General features: G+C 49.0%; 1 protein-coding gene across 2 annotated transcripts; it reads left to right on the forward strand.

Moving 5' to 3' along the window:
• Nucleotides 1-342: 342 nt before the first annotated feature.
• On the forward strand, nucleotides 343-13,284 carry CAV3 (caveolin 3). Of its 2 annotated transcripts, XM_009444803.5 has the most exons (3): nucleotides 343-597; nucleotides 12,045-12,392; nucleotides 12,489-13,284. In XM_009444803.5, exons 1-2 carry the CDS (start codon nucleotides 349-351, stop codon nucleotides 12,384-12,386), a joined length of 591 nt encoding a protein of 196 aa, XP_009443078.2. In that variant the 5' UTR covers nucleotides 343-348; the 3' UTR covers nucleotides 12,387-12,392; nucleotides 12,489-13,284. The 2 variants fall into 2 exon arrangements, with proteins under 2 accessions (XP_009443078.2, XP_001144093.3); XM_001144093.8 differs by having other exon boundaries at nucleotides 12,045-13,284.
• The last annotated feature ends 2,656 nt before the right edge of the window (nucleotides 13,285-15,940 follow it).

Consider the following 15,940-nt stretch of genomic DNA (forward strand, 5'->3'; position numbering starts at 1 on the left):
TAGAGAGGTGAAGTGTGCCAAAGGTCACACAGCCAGCCAGAGGCAGAGGAGGGACTAACCCCACTTCCCTCCATGGGCAGTGCACCCCAAAGGAGCCAAAATGCTGACAGCAGTGGGGCAAATTCCAGGGGCCCCGGAGCGACAGCCGAGTTGGCCACAGCCACACGATGCATAGGAAATGCTAGGCTCTCTGCACCCTCTTCTGAGGCCCAGTGCCCTGAGGCAGCCCCCTTTAAGGAGTGATCGGCCTTCCAGAAGAGCTCCAGTCTTAATTTTAGCTTGGAGGCCTGCCACAGGAGGCTTTAGAGAGAGGCAGGCTGAAGTTATGTGGGACAGCTGTCAGCCGGCATGCTGGGTGGGGCCTATTTAGCTGGCAGGGACGTAAGTCTGGGGACACTGAATTGGTCTCTCTGCCCCAAGTATTTTCAGCCCCAGCCGGCCACACAGCTCGGATCTCCTCCTGTGGATCCCCCCAGCTCTGCGATGATGGCAGAAGAGCACACAGATCTCGAGGCCCAGATCGTCAAGGATATCCACTGCAAGGAGATTGACCTGGTGAACCGAGACCCCAAGAACATTAACGAGGACATAGTCAAGGTAGGCTCTGCAGGCCTGCCTCGGCGGGCGGAGAGTGTCAGGTTTGCGAGACGTGGGCGCTTGGCAGGGGAGGGTATCTGCTGCAGACACAGTTTCCCTGAAAAGAGACTTGTTGCTCTGTTGTCTCTGTATCACCCCCCCAACCCCACCCCACCCCCCAAAAAAGGCTTGTAAATCACCGAAGGATCTTTAGCAAAATCAAGAGCAAAAAATTAGCCTCATCTCCATGACCTAAGTGCTAATCAGGGCAGGAGAAGCGAGTCACAAAGAAAATCCCTCCTTACTACTGTGACGCTCCTGCCACTCACTCCTGGCTCTCATCCTGGGAGGAACAGGAACGGACGGCCAAGTTGGGCTCCTTTCTGTGCCAAGGGGCATTTCTGCGGTCTCTCCAGTGGGTGCAGGGTTAATCCCCAGAGGGCAGCTTCCAGCAGGGCCGGCAGCCCCTCGAGGTACACTCACTCCCCCAGAGCACTGCCCAATATCTGTCCCCAAGGCCGAGGGCCATGCCCAGCCCTCCCCTAGCTACCCCCTCACCCCAGGTCTAGTGGCCAGGACAGGGCAGAGGGCACCCTGGACCCTCGAAGAGAACGCTTGGGGTTGTCTAGCCCTCAGGGAGTCTCTCAGCGTCTGAAGTTGGGCCTCTTCCCTCGCCTCCTGGTGACACTAGCGGCCCTGCTGCCTCCAGGCCCACACCTTCAATCCAACTTCCAGCCAGTACCCAGAGGGATCTTTCTTTTTTCTTTTTGAGACAGTCTCTCTCTGTCCCCAAGGCTGGAGTGCAGTCGCACACTCACGCCTCACTGCAGCCTCAACCTCCCAGGCTCAAGTGATTCTCCCTCCTCCACCTCCTGATTAGCTGGGACCACAGGCGAGTGCCACCATGCCCAGCTAATTTTTGTATTTTTAGTAGAGACTGGGTTTCATTATGTTGACCAAGCTGGTATCAAACTCTTGGGCTCAAGTGATCCTCCTGCCTCCCAAAGTGCTGGGATTACAGGTGCCTCCACAACTGGCTCAGAGGGAAATTTCTAAAGCAGAATTCCTCCAAGAAGGGTCCTCAGCCACCAGCATCTGAGTCACTGGAGGGGCTGTTAAGAGGCCAGTGTCTGGGGCCTCTCAGATCCTACTGAAAGCATTGGAATCTCAGGCCAGTGCTGTCCAATAGGGATACTGTTACCACAAGGAATTTAAAATTTTCTAGCAGCCACATTTTAAAATGTGAAAGCAAACGGGTGAAATTAATGTTCCTGATATTTCTTACTTAACCCTATATATCTAAAATAGTATTATTTCAACATGTAAGCAATATAAAACAATTATCAATGAGCTATTGTACAGTCTTCAAGTTTGAAATCCAGTGTGCTTCCTATACCCACAGTATATTTCAGTTCAGACCCCACATTTTCATCCAAAATGCTTGTTCTGCATTTATATTTCATAAAATGTACATGTGAAAATCGATTCACACGCCTGTACTGTTTCAAACATTCTGCAAAAATTTTTCAATAATGAAATCGGGGTTTACATTTTAATTAAAGTTAAACAAAATTTAGAATTCTTGAGTTTCACTAGCCACATTTCAAGCGCTCAAAGCTCCTGGCCACTGGATCAGACAGGCCTGTATTGCGGTCTTTCAGTGGGGCACCTCCCATGCTGGAGAAGCCTAGCCTCTCCACGTGGCTGTCCAAACCCAACACAATCTGGCCCCAGCCTGCTTCTTCTGCCTGGTTGGCTCCCACCTGCCAGCCCACCCACCAGAATACATTCCTGTGCCATTGCCAGAAGTGCATGTCCCCTCTTCTCCAGGTGGTGAATGCCTCACTCAGCCTTCAAGGCCCAACTCAAATGCAACCTCCTCCAGAAAGCCTTCCCTGACTCCTCCAGGCAATTAGTTGCTCCCACTTCTGTTCCCCTGCTTCACTCAGGGCATTCCTCCACAACAGCTCTTCTTGTACTGGATATTATATTTCTATACATCATTAGTGATGGAGATAGAGTACACAGTATAGCACAGTGTGAAAGCTGAAATGAGGAAAATTAGGAAACAAATTTCACAAACTGTAAAGCACTATATACATGTAAATAAAATTGTACATGTAAAATATTATTAGTTACGGTTTCCATCAGTGTCATCTAGCAGGAATAGTCCTGGACTTGACTTTAATAGACTTGATTTCAAATCCAGTCCATTTTACCTAAAAATGATAACACTGGACAAACCAACTAGGTTTCCTGAAACTCAGTTTCCCCTGTAAAGTGGGAATAATATCATTTCCCAATTTACCTCCACCAGGTAAACGAATCTCAAAGCAGCACTGTGCGTTAGAAATACAGCATGAGGATTGAATGAGATGAAGGGTTTGAAAGTGTCTATCACGGTCCCTGGCACCCAGCAAGGATGAGACAGTGTGAGTCAAAGAAGGGTCTCAAAGAGCTTGCAGTCTAGAGGGCAAGAGAGCTAAGCCAGGAGCCTGTGTCATGCCCAGGTAGCCATCTGGTACACCCAGGTGGGCTGCAGGGAGATGGGAAAGAGGATCCCACGGGAGAACATGGTTTCTAAAGGACACCCACAATGGGTGGTAAGTACAGAGGGAGCCCTTGGATCCCTCTGAGCCAGGAGGGAGCCAGCTCCAAGCCGCAGGCCTGGATTATGACGCAGAGGGAGCGGCGGGGGCGGCAGCACAGCGGGGGCGGCGGCACAGGTGCAGCGGCTTTACGCAGCCCTCCTGGGGCTGAGAGCTGTCCTCTCCTGGAGGCCCTGAGCCCTAGAAAAAACAGCAAAGGCTAAGAAAGGGTGCCGCAAGTAATTTTGTCCAGAGGAGGTGGTTATTTGGTATGTTTTGGACATTCTCTGCTTTAGGGATTTGTTGGACTTTTTCTTTCTTTTATTTTTAGTGAGTGAGAAATGAAAAAAGTTTACTGCAGAACAAGGATCATAAAGCAGACTCAGATATAGATCACATACAGGTTTAGGTAGATTTCAGGTCTCTGTTACAGTCTGTTAAAGAATAAAGAAAAGAAAGAAGGAGAGAGGGGACTGTGGCTAGGAGGGATGAAGCCAGACTGTTCAGCCTCTCAACTGCCCGGGTTTTGCCATCGATGGAGGAAAAGAGAGATGGGAAGGAAAAGGGAATGAGGGAGACAGAGAGAGATGGAGAAACTGGACAGAGACTGAGAGGAAGGTGCAGGAGGCCCTGGCAGTGCCCCAGGTGGCAGGTGGCAGGGTGGCCTCACAGGTGGTAGCAGGTTTCTCATGGGCTAGGATGAGTGACACGGAAAGAATGCTGGAATAGGACCTGGCTACAGACTCAAGTTCTGGTCCAAGACCTGACAGTAACTTGCTGTGTGACTCTGAGGAAATCCTTTGCCCTCCCTGGTCCCAAGTCCCTGGTGCCACCAGCCACGGCCGTTTCACATTTAAAAAAGCCAAGGATGAAGAGTAGGAGATAGACATACTACATCCATGGATTTGACCCCCAGTAGAGGGGAGGCACCCCTTTTTGGCCCTGCCTTTAAACCAAGGCAGCCAAGAACAGAGGAAGAGCCCTGTATACTCCAACAGACTTCAGCTGTGGTCTCCAAGGCTCGGGACTGGGCCCAGGGCAGTGTAGAAGGTCATGGAGATTGTAGCTGAGGAACTGGGGGGAGCACACCCCCATTTCTGTTGCCACTTGCCCTCCTCACCAACACTGATTCCACAAATCGCAACTGAATGCCTGTCCAGCACAGGCACTGTGCTGTCCCAGAGGACGTAGTGATGAGCAGGACAGGCTCACTGCATGCAAACACTCCAGGCTGTAGGGGTGGGAATGTCTGCCAAAGGTCCCCAGGGCTCTCAGCTCACCAGCAGGTACACCCAAGGATGCCTCAACCTTCAGACCCAGGTTGGAAAGGTCCTAGCCCCACTACAGGTATACCTCAGCACCTCAGAGCCACCCCACAGTGCCTCCAAGTTATTTCCGAGAGGGCTTAGGGCCACCTCACTGACAGCGTGCTCTCTCTCTCTCCTCTCTCTCCTCTCTCTCCTCTCTCTCTCCTCTGTCTTCTCTCTCTCTCTCTCCTCTCTCTTCTCTCTCTCTCTATCTCCCTTTCTTGACTCACACATAGGCCCCCAGGGCCCTAAAGCAGTGATGCTTGAACCTGAGAGTTATGCAGGTCTCCCAGCTTCTGCAGTCAACTCCTCCCTCTTGAGCTTCTCCCAAGTTGCCCTTCAAGCAGGGGAAGGAGATAGATAGGATCCCAGCCTCTCCATGATACTACTCCCCAACCCCCTCCACCCACATCTGCCACAGAACGCCTGCCTTCTTCAGAAAAACAAACACCCATTTGCCCCTCGGGCTCAGGCTACACAACACCCAGAGGGACCAGATGCCCACCAGCCCTACAAACACTTGTTCCAGGTTTGTGCTCATCAGGGACACCCTGTTGCACAAAGAAGAAACTGACCTGGTACCTCCCCTGGAGGGGAATCCATTCCTGGGGAGAAGATGAGATGAGAACATACAGGAGAAGGAGCTGCCAACACCATAAATGAGTGCCAGGTTAGGTGTCATGGGAGGTTAGGAGAGGAATTACTTTCATCTGGAAAAACCAGAAGCCAGCTTTATGGACAGGTGGTATCCATGGTGCATCATAAAAATGAGAAAAATTAAAAATGTGAAATGGAGGAACAAAGCTTTCCAAGAAGAAATGGAATAAGCAAAGGCTTTCCCAACACTGGGAAGAATGTTGGGCAGAGTTGGCAAATGTAAGAGGCTGTCATTACCACTGCCCCTTCCAGTGTTCATGGCAGACATGACAATGGATCACAGCACTGCTCCATGGAAGCCATGCACCATCAGCTAGTCATAGTGGGTACAACAGATAACACTTCTCCGCTGCTCTGTCTGCAGGAGAATAATGAACTATCGAAGAGGATTAGGACAGAGGATCTGAAAGGGAATCTGTGGGAAAGAAGGCAGGAAGGGCAGGTTGAAACTAAGTAATAGAGGGTCATCCAATCCACCTGTCATTCCATATTGGCAATTCCTTCCTTTTGGAAATGTCTTGCCCTCTGTCAATGACCTCTAAGAAGAGCTGCATCAGACTAATTCACACTGAGGTATTACAACTTAGTGTTATGAGGACTCTTGGGTATCAACTGATCTAGAGTTTTTCAAAATGCAGTCCACTTTCCTAGGGTCCAGTGGTGGGGGCACTTACTAAACTGCAGATTCCTTGGCCTTGCCCCCAGAAGTTCTTATTCAGCTGAGCTGGTGAATGTTTACACTTTAATGTTTGAGCATAAAAGTTTCATGCTCAGGCCAGGCACGGTGGCTCACGCCTGTAATCCCAGCACTTTAGGAGGCCAAGGCAGGTGGATCACCTGAGGTCAGGAGTTCAAAACCTGACCAGGCCAACATGATGAAAACCTGTCTCTACTAAAAATACAAAAAAAAAAAAAAAAGCCAGGTGTAGTGGTGGGTGCCTGTAATCCCAGCTACTCAGGAGGCTGAGGCAGGAGAATTGCTTGAACCCAGGAGGCAGAGGTTGCCATGAGCCGAGATCGCACCACTGTATTCCAGCCTGGATAACAAGAGCAAAATTCCTTCTCCAAAAAAAAAAAAAAAAGAGTTTCATGCTCAAACTTGTCAGCTTGTCAGCAACCAAGTCCCACTCATCCTATAGAAGACACCTGGAGCCCAGAGTTATCCCTTGTTTTCCCTAAAGACAGACTGTATCAGTTATCAATTGCTGAGTAACAAATCATTCCAAAACTTAATGGCTTAAGGAAACAACCATTTTTTTTATTTCTCACAGTTCTGTGGGTAGGCAGGGCTCAGCTTGGCAGTCCTGCTGGTCCCACTGGGGGCCTCTCATGCAGCTACAGTCAGATGGTGGCTGAGGCTGCAATCACCTGGGGGCTCCACCGAGCTAGAACATCCAAGATGGTTCACTCATAGCCCTGGAGGACTGGCAGAGATGGCTGGGAGGCACAGCTGAGCTGTGGTGCTGGGGTGGCTGGCCCTCTATCTCCATGTAGTTTCAGGCCTCCTTATTCATATGGCCTCTCCATTAGTCTCTCGAGCAGCATTCAGCAGTGCATTTCTAATTCTGCTAGTCTCCAGAGCAGAGTATAAAAGTGGACTTCTAACATGGGGGCTCAATGCTCCTAAAAGCAGAAGGTGCTAGGCTTTCTGAAGGCTTAGTTCTAGAACTGGCACAACATCCTTTCTGCCACATTCTTGTGGTTAAAGTGAGTCACAGGGCAAGCCCAGACTCAAGATGGGATGAGACTACCTGAGGACAAACACCGAGAAGCATGACTAATGGAGGGTCATCTTTGGAGACCAGCAAACCAGCCACTGAAAGCTCGTGCACAGCCAAGCCCAGAGCTCCACCCAGGGTACTTCTATTCCTCCCTATTCCAATATGCACCAAATTTCTTGAAGGCAGAGATTGAGAGAGCAGAAGAGTGGATGGGAAGGGACAGGCAGTGAGGCAAAGATCAGGGCTTAGTGGATTGCTGAGGAGCTTCTTCTGGCAGGTTCTTCTCTCTCTGTCTCTCTCCTTGCAGCCCTCTGTTATCTCAGTCTCTTCCCAGCTCCTTTACATAAAACTAAGTCCTGTTATGCCTCAGCCCAGGTGCCCTAGGTCCCTTAAGGTAGACCTGGAGCTGAAAAGAGAGGCTGGAGGGAACTAGGATGGGGGTAGATGTATGGTCCTACCTAGGATGCTCTCAACTCCAAGGGCATCCTCCTGAAGGAGGAGTCACAGATGTTCTCAACTCCAAGCTCCAGATGATGCCTGGCCACCTCCTCCACCCATCAGAGCCAGCCTATGCTGTGTTCTGGCCTCAGGCCCTGCTGGGGTATCTGGCCCCTTCAATCACCCTGCTGTCAGGCTGACCTGAGCATCACTCTGCCAGTCCCTTACGTGCCATGTGAAATAACACATGTAAGATACATGGCCCCAAACTGACATGCATAAAGGGCCAAATACATCGTGGGTGTTACCATGGTTATCCCAGATTGTACAGAATTCTATTCTTTTGTTGCTACTGTTTATAACAAAAGATGCAGAGCTTTGTCATTTTTACAGTTTTTGCAGCTATCACCTCATTTTACTTCCTACTTTATAGGCCAGTGCCTCTAAAACTGAGAGAAGGACCAGTTTTAATATTATTATTCTAACCCATTGCACAGCTATACTTTTGCAAAATACAACAAAAATTAATCACTGGAAAAATGAAATGAAAACAGCCGTACAGTTACAAACACCAATGTTTATTGTTAGATTCAATAAACACAAAATTACTGCATCAAATTTCTATGAATATTTCTAAGCACTCTCAACTTCTATAATTACCTTGTTGGGAGACAGGACACACTGATTGTGAACTGCCTTTTAAGTAGCAAGGTAATAGGGAAGGAAGCTGGGATCCAGCAAAAGCTAAGCCTCTCACTTGGGTTTTCTGACTCTGAAGCTAACTCCGTGTCATTACAGATCTTGGCCCAATCGTCTCTGCGTAGAGTTGAAAAAAGAAAACAAACAAACAAAAAACCTAGGATCTCAGAGAGGGAAAGTACCATGCCCCAAATCATACAGTAACTCAATGGCCAGTGGATACTGGGACCATATACCTCCCCACCCTGCTAAGAGCTATTTCCCCACCCACAGATATCCTATTTGAATTGTCCAAGGTCCTGGATGCCTACCGACTGAGTCATGCAGGACTCTGGGGGAGGTATTTTTGACCCTGGGTGACTGCTGTCCTCCCCCGCAACCTCAAGCAATCCCCCGCCCTGCTATCCTGCACCTTCCCCGCCCTCTCAGAGACTGCGGGGACTGCGCTGGCTGGTTTCAATTAATCAACTGGGTCTCTTGCTGTTCCAAAAATAAATATGCCACAGAAGGGGACACCGACAGAATGTGCACCATCGTTCCCCCTTCCTCACCCTCCAGCCCCTCTCTCCAACTGCACACAGTGTCCTGAGCCTCAGCACGCAGATGCAGGCTTTCAGCCCACCACCCTCCAAGAAAAAGCCATCTCCTCTCTTCTGGAAAGGAATTAAGAAATGAAGTCACCGTATGCTTGTGCTGCATGGTACGGCTGCCTAGAGCTGCCTGAGCCGGGCCTTATATCTCCCCAAACTAGCATGCTGTGGCCAAAGCTCTCTCAATGCTCAAATCTGAGCTAGGGGAACAGCTGCCTCCTCCAGGCCCAGCCCAGCCCTCTGAGAGCATGTTTTCTGAGATTCACAGAAAATAGAGCACTTGCCCCACACACAGCACCCAAAGGCAATCCCTGGAAATAATTCAAATGTTAGCACCAATGGCTTCTGCAAACACCAAAAAAAAAAAAAGAAGAAGAAGAAGAAAGATAATTAAAAGACACATACAGAAGCCATTGGCGGTAGGATTCTTACTGTAAGTACTGTACTTACTACTGTAAGGAAAGGAGGACTCCATCCGTCTTATCAGCACAGACTGAGACACACGCAGACTCATTTATAACTAAGTAGGCTGGAGAATAATCCGGGATGTCAAAAGAATTTTTCAGATGTATTTTCGAGGAATCTTCAGAGCACCTGAAGGAATAATTATTACCATCGCAATAGCCAGGCATTGTGCTAAGCACTGCTCAAGAGGCAGTGTGCCTGGGCAAAGTGGGTAATCAATCAGTATTTATTTGGAGGTGTGGGTGGGTGGATGGATGGATGGATGAATGCATGGATGGATAGATGGATGATAGATGAGCAGGCAGATAGGTGGATAGATGAATGAGTGGATAGATGGTGAGTGTCAGTCTGTTTTTCGTTGCTATAAAGGAATACCTGAGACTGGGTAATTTATAAAGAAAAGAGATTTATTTTGGTTCATGGTTCTGCAGGCTGTATAAGAAGCATGGTGCAGGCATCTGCAGCTGGTGAGGCCTAAGGAAGCTTCCAATCATAGCAGAAGGCAAAGGGGGAGCTGGCATATCACATGGCGAGAGAGGGAGCAAGAGAGCTGCCAGGTTCTTTTAAACAACCAGGTCTCATGTGAACTAACAGAGCAAGAACTCACTCATGACCACAGGGAGGGCACCAAGCCATGGTGAAGGGTCCGCCCCCATGACCCAAACACCTCCCACCAGGCCCCATCTTCAACACTGGGGATCACATTTCAACATGAGATTTGGAGGGGACAAACATCCTAACCATCTCAGTGGGTTGTGGATGTATGGATGAATACATGAAAGAAAAATGATCTCAGTCAGCAGGATCCAGGCCCTGGGGGTTTGACTAGAACCTCCATAAATATGGGGAGTGAATATGACTTTTCCATCCCTGTTCCAATCCCGAAGTCCCCTAAATTCCCAGCCAGCCACCACCTCCTGGAAGCCCTCCAAGAAGAAGTGACATCCTTCCTGAGAAGATGAGGCCCATTTTCTTCCTCTCCTCCCATCCACAGGGTTGCATAAGAGATTAAGTCATCTCTGATGAAACCTGCAGCAGAGAAAGCTGGGGGCCAAGATTATACAAGGAAGGTCCTGGGAGGTCAGCTTTTCCATATCTCCTGCAGCCCAGAGTCTCACCCTGTAAACTGTGCTGCCTGCTAACACACCACCCCGAGTGAGGCCTTATCCTCAGGGATCCCCAGCCTCAGAGCACAGGGGGATCAGGGACCTGAGGTGGGGTGCAGGAACTCAGAAGCTAAAGTCATGAGAAAAGAGGGCCCAACACTGTCTGAGCAACATGGTTCTAGTCACTTCTTTCCCCAGAAAATATTGTACTGGAAAGAAATGCACCAAAACCATCATATCTTTAGTAATAGAGAAATACAAACCCAAGACTCTTTTCTTTTTTCTATTCTGTTAATTCTCTGTGATATGGCCATGTTTTTTATAATGAAAGTAATTTTAATATTGGTGATGCAATAGAGGAGAGGATCCCCTCCCCATAACCAAAGCGGGAAAGGGACTAACTAACCAGGAAGATTGAAGTTGGAGCCTCAGCCCTGCAGGCCACCACACAGGCCCCTCCTGTTGATCTGATTAGTCTGTACCTGCATCCACCCCCTTTTAATTTGAATGGCCCAGGAGCACTGCTAGAAAGAAAACGTCTCAGAACAGTTTCAGGCATTAGCAAACAGCTCTGCAACCTCCCACTTGGCAACAACCATGGGGAGACCAGTCATGAAGCAGCTAATTTGGTTCACTGCTGTTTAATTGACCAGTGGAATTTTTTTTTTTTTTTTTTTTTGAGACCGAGTCTCGCTCTGTCACCCAGGCTGGAGTGCAGTGGCACAATCTCAGCTCACTGCAAGCTCCGCCTCCCGGGTTTATGCCATTCTCCTTCCTCAGCCTCCCAAGTAGCTGGGACTACAGACACCCGCTGCCATACCCGGCTAATTTTTTTTTTTTTGTATTTTTAGTAGAGACGGGGTTTCACTGTGGACCAGTGGATTTTACAGCCTCCCATCCTTTCATCCTCATGATACCACTGGAAGACGTTCATTGACTCCATCTTACAGACAAGACAGCTGAGGCTTAGTGATGCTAAGTGACATCACCCACATGTAGGCAGCTAGGAAGGTGCTTCATGCATAGCAGGGCTGGAGAGAGCTTAGGTAAGTGATGTGAGGAACCTCTGCCTGTTCACCATCCAATCCACAGGTGCTCAGTAAATTGCTGTAGGATGCATACGACCGTCCAACACCCTTCAGATCATAAAACAATAGAATTTGAGAGCTGCGGCTATAGCACTGCCACTAAGTCACTGTTGGCTTTAAGCAAGTCGCTCACCTTGAGGGGGTTGAACGAGCATGTTGTGTTGGTCAGCGGTGCCTAGGAACAACAGCAGCTTGGGCTCAACAGGGAGCTTGTTAGAAATACAGAGCCTTAGGCCCCACTCCAGACTTGGGGAGTCAGAATCCCCGGGGCGATGATATGGTCTGGATCTGTGTCCCCTCTAAACCTCATGGTGAAACATAATCTCCAATATTGGAGGTGGGGCTGGATGGGAGGTGATCGGATCACAGAGGCAGATCCCTCGTGGCTTAGTGCTGTCCTCACAATAGCGGGAGAGTTCTCATAAGATCTGGTTGTTGTAAAGTGTGGCACTCCACCCCCTGCCCAGCTCTCTCTCTTGCTCCCACTCTCACCATGGGAGACGCCTGCTCTCCCTTCTCTTGCCATGATTGAAAGCTCCCTGAGGGCTCACCTGAAGCCAAGCAGATGCCAGCACCATGATTCCTGCACAGATCACAGACCCATGGGCCAATTAAACCTCCTTTCTTTATCAATTACCCAGCCTCAGGTATGTCTTTAGAGCAATGCAAGAATAGCCTAATACAGGTAGGGTCCAGCCACCAAGGTTAACCTGACCTCTAGGGGATTCTGACACATGCACGCGCACACCCAAAAGCTTGAGAAGCGGGTGGCTTCTGTGAGTTGAGGCTTCCCCTTGCCGCCCCTGCAGGTGGATTTCGAAGACGTGATCGCAGAGCCTGTGGGCACCTACAGCTTTGACGGCGTGTGGAAGGTGAGCTACACCACCTTCACTGTCTCCAAGTACTGGTGCTACCGTCTGTTGTCCACGCTGCTGGGTGTCCCACTGGCCCTGCTCTGGGGCTTCCTGTTCGCCTGCATCTCCTTCTGCCACATCTGGGCGGTGGTGCCATGCATTAAGAGCTACCTGATCGAGATCCAGTGCATCAGCCACATCTACTCACTCTGCATCCGCACCTTCTGCAACCCACTCTTCGCGGCCCTGGGCCAGGTCTGCAGCAGCATCAAGGTGGTGCTGCGGAAGGAAGTCTAAAGCCAGGTGGGGCAACAGCGGTGGCAGGGCAGGGGGCGGTGGGCCAGGCTGGTCCCCGGGGGACTTCTTCACAGGGACTGCTGGCGAGCTCTTTCTCTTTAGGGACTGCTCCATACCCCATGATGGAGCACACGGTGTAGGGAAGCCAGAAAGAAAAGACAGCCCAGCCACAGAAGCACAATGGCCCTTCGCTTTCCCCCAGCCCTACCATGATGCCCCCATGCCTGGGCGTGGGGGAAGATCATTTCCTAAGAGGCAGCTACTGCAAGTCTTTGCGTTCACTTGTACTGTAACAACATAAACCAGCACGCGGTTCCCACCTGGGGCCAACCTGTCCACGCGCACTCAGGAAAGTGACCAGTGACCACTGGCATTAGGAAGGTGGCTCCAGTAAAGGGTTTTGGCTGCATTTGGGGAATGCTGCATTTTGTTCGTGCCTGTAAGATTGGTTTGTGTCCTGACCAGCTCCAAAAATATACTTCACTGCCCTGAAAAACAGACACAGGGAGAGTTGGTTGTCTCTTCACTTGGCCAAATGTAAGTGAAGAACAGAGTCTTTTTCTTCTTCGGATTCTATTGTTTGCTGGAACCGTACATGTTCCTTGGAAGATCATGTTTAAGTGACTCTTGTTGCCTGAGCACAATAATGGCCACCAATGGAGGAAAATGACCCTTGGGCTGGCAGGCGCAGTGACCCTTCCAGGGTACCACTGAGGGAAGGGCCTGGGTTCAAGCCTCCCTGAACCTCCCCTTTGGCTAACCGAGCCCCTGAAATGCCCAGTACTGCCATTTGACATGAGGGTACCTTCGGCCTCAGGAGATGTGACGAAGGAACAAGGTCTAATTTGTGCGTATGTGGACTCACTATGGAAATAAAATGCAGTAGAAAGAGCATGTATCACTTCCTCCCTCCTCACACTCTCTCTCTCTCTCTCACACACACACACAGTGCCCTTATCTTCTTTAGGGCTGTCTTTTCTGAGTGTGCTATCCAGAACTTAGCCATTAAAAAAGAAAGGATGGGGATGGGTGTTAGCATCTGTGGTCCGGTTCGTTCAGAAATGCTGTATATTTCTCTCAGAGATTTTCAATAGACTTTGGCACATTAAAGGCTCTGACATGTCCTGCAGTAGATAAACCTATTTAAACCAGTATCCCCCCAATCCTATCTGACCTTTTTTTTTCTTTTTTTCTTTTCATGCAACGCCCATTTAAGTCTCATATAATTAAAGTTCCACAGCACTTGTCAGGTTTTCGGAGACATTATTCATGCCTGGCCATGAGCCCAGTGGTCTTGGGAGGCAGTATGGTGAAGTGGACCACACACAGCTTGGGAACTAGGACGCAGGCAGCCTTGGTTCTAGTCCTGCTTCTGCTCCTAGTTGCCTTCTCTGCCTCAATTTTATCATCCACAAATTGATCTCTAATGTGCATTTTGGCTCCAAAATTTTACCCAATTTTGGTTTTCTCCTAACATTTTATGTAAATTTCAAACACAGAAAAGTTGAACAGCTACATACCCATCTTGGCTCTATCATTAACGTTTTTCTACCCCAGCTTTCTTATATCCCTATTCATCTATCCACCCCTCTATCCATCCCACCAATCTCATCTTTATGCATGTTTAAATATGTTGTAGAGATCAGCACATTTTACCCGTAAACACTTCATCATTTAGCCCTTGTTTCTGCAGATGAGAAAGTTACAGTCCAGAGAAGTCAGGAACCTTGTCAAAAGGCACCCACCTAGCCAGCACTATCACTGTGGCTCCAGCCTGCTGCCTGTGCTCTCCCTTGGGGCTCTTCCACATTGTCGGGGGGCTCAGCAGGCCCAGGCTCCTCCCTGCTGAAAAGGATTAAGGCTGATGTTACTTATGTCCTCCTCAAAGGGCCTGCCCTTTCAAACGTCTCTTGAAATCACGAGGCCATCCATTTCAGACTTGGAATCTTGGGTTATGTAGAGAATTTGCCATCTTGGTATTTGCTATAACTGGATTTGACAATGACTCCAATTTTTCAAGCTCACTCTCTTTCTCTAAGGGCAGACTATGGTCGGTGCTTAATTAGCCACAAAGTTCACAGAACTAGAGACAGGACACACATCTGAGATGCATGGGTGTCCAAGGAGTTCTCCCTCCAGGAATCTCCTTGAGAAGTAGCAGGCAGAAAATCACATTGGGGTTATGATGAGAATGGGCCTGAGGCAGGAGGATGGAGTTCCATTCCCTCTCATAAGATACATAGGGACCACCAGGGACTCCTGTTTGAAATGCAGGTTCCAAGGCTCTAGCTACAGTGTTTGATTCAGTAGTGGGGCCCAGGAATCGGCATGTTAACACAAACTCATTTGTGATGCTACAGATGGCTCCCAAATCCACTTTTAAGAAATATTTGTTAGGGTTCCTTCAAGGTAACAGTCTAGAATCCTATCATCCCCAGAGTTCCACTGTGGTTCAGAGCAGATTCAGGGACATCATACATGATGTTTGTTCCTGAATCTTAGAGCATCATCCCACAGAACTCTGATAAGTGAGTGCACCTGTGATTCCAGAGAATGGGACCAGGGCCCCCTTCCACACCCTGCCACAGCCCATGCATCTGTGCCGTAATCAGGCCAATAACTCTGAAGCCCTGCAGGGATCTGGGGTCTACAAGCCACCAGTTCCAGTCACCGTTCTTGGGAGGAAGAACGGGGGCAAAGCAATGTATGGAAACAAATGTTTATCTAGTGCACTCTCTATCAAGCAGCTAATGAAGCAGACAACTTATTATCATCCATGTCATTCACCAACTGGCACAGTTACAGAGGGGTGCCAGAGCAGGTCACCACAGTAGAACAAAATCAAGGTGTTCACATTTTGCCTTAAGTGGCGTTTCATTGCTATTGAATACAAAAAGTGTTAAACACTTTGAAACCAGGATTTTCTTAAAAGACAGCCTGCATTGTCCCCTTACATTTCCTGAAGTGGCAACACATAGACTCAAGCCAAAAGAAGACCAAAGTATGTGTCAGATTTTTTTTTTCAGCGCTTAAAGAAATAAGCCTCAGAGTTTCCACGTTCACTTTTGATGATCAGAGCCATGATACATTGCAGAAGACAATCTGCAGCTCCCACTTCCTGGCAACCCCGGCCATGCATATGGTTGTAAACAAGTCTGAAACTGTAGGGAAAGGTGGTTGGCAGACCTCAGGCATGGGGTCTGGGGAGGAGGCCAGAAACAACTGAGCCCAAGGTAGCGTTCTGAACCCCTGCGCTCATTCTTCTAGGCTTTAGTTGGGGAAAGACTAAGAAATGGTGAAAATGCTCTCAAGGAGACGGGTGGGGGTCGGGGTGTATATCCAGTGGGGCTATTGAAATTGAATGTCACTTATTTGCCATAAAACAGACTCCTGCGCCATAATAAGACCCCGTGTACCCGCCAGAGCTTTCACATGAAGAGAGTGACAAAGCATCCCACTTGGTTCTGATGTCCAAAAGTCTTATAACCCCAGGGTTCCCAGGAAGGCTGTGCTCCTGGTCAGAAAATCTACTGTGAGTTGCTGTCCCTTTGATC

The sequence above is a fragment of the Pan troglodytes genome, chromosome 2, assembly GCF_028858775.2.
Source record: "Pan troglodytes isolate AG18354 chromosome 2, NHGRI_mPanTro3-v2.0_pri, whole genome shotgun sequence".
Taxonomy (NCBI): Eukaryota; Metazoa; Chordata; class Mammalia; order Primates; family Hominidae; genus Pan; species Pan troglodytes.

What these genes read in the sequence shown, in the direction of transcription:
- CAV3 (XM_001144093.8), top strand. Translation starts at nt 349, where the DNA reads ATGCTGGGTGGGGCCTATTTAGCTGGCAGGGACGTAAGTCTGGGGACA. An exon ending in TTAACGAGGACATAGTCAAG is followed by an intron (nt 598 to 12,044) that starts GTAGGCTCTGCA and finishes CCGCCCCTGCAG; the next exon opens with GTGGATTTCGAAGACGTGAT.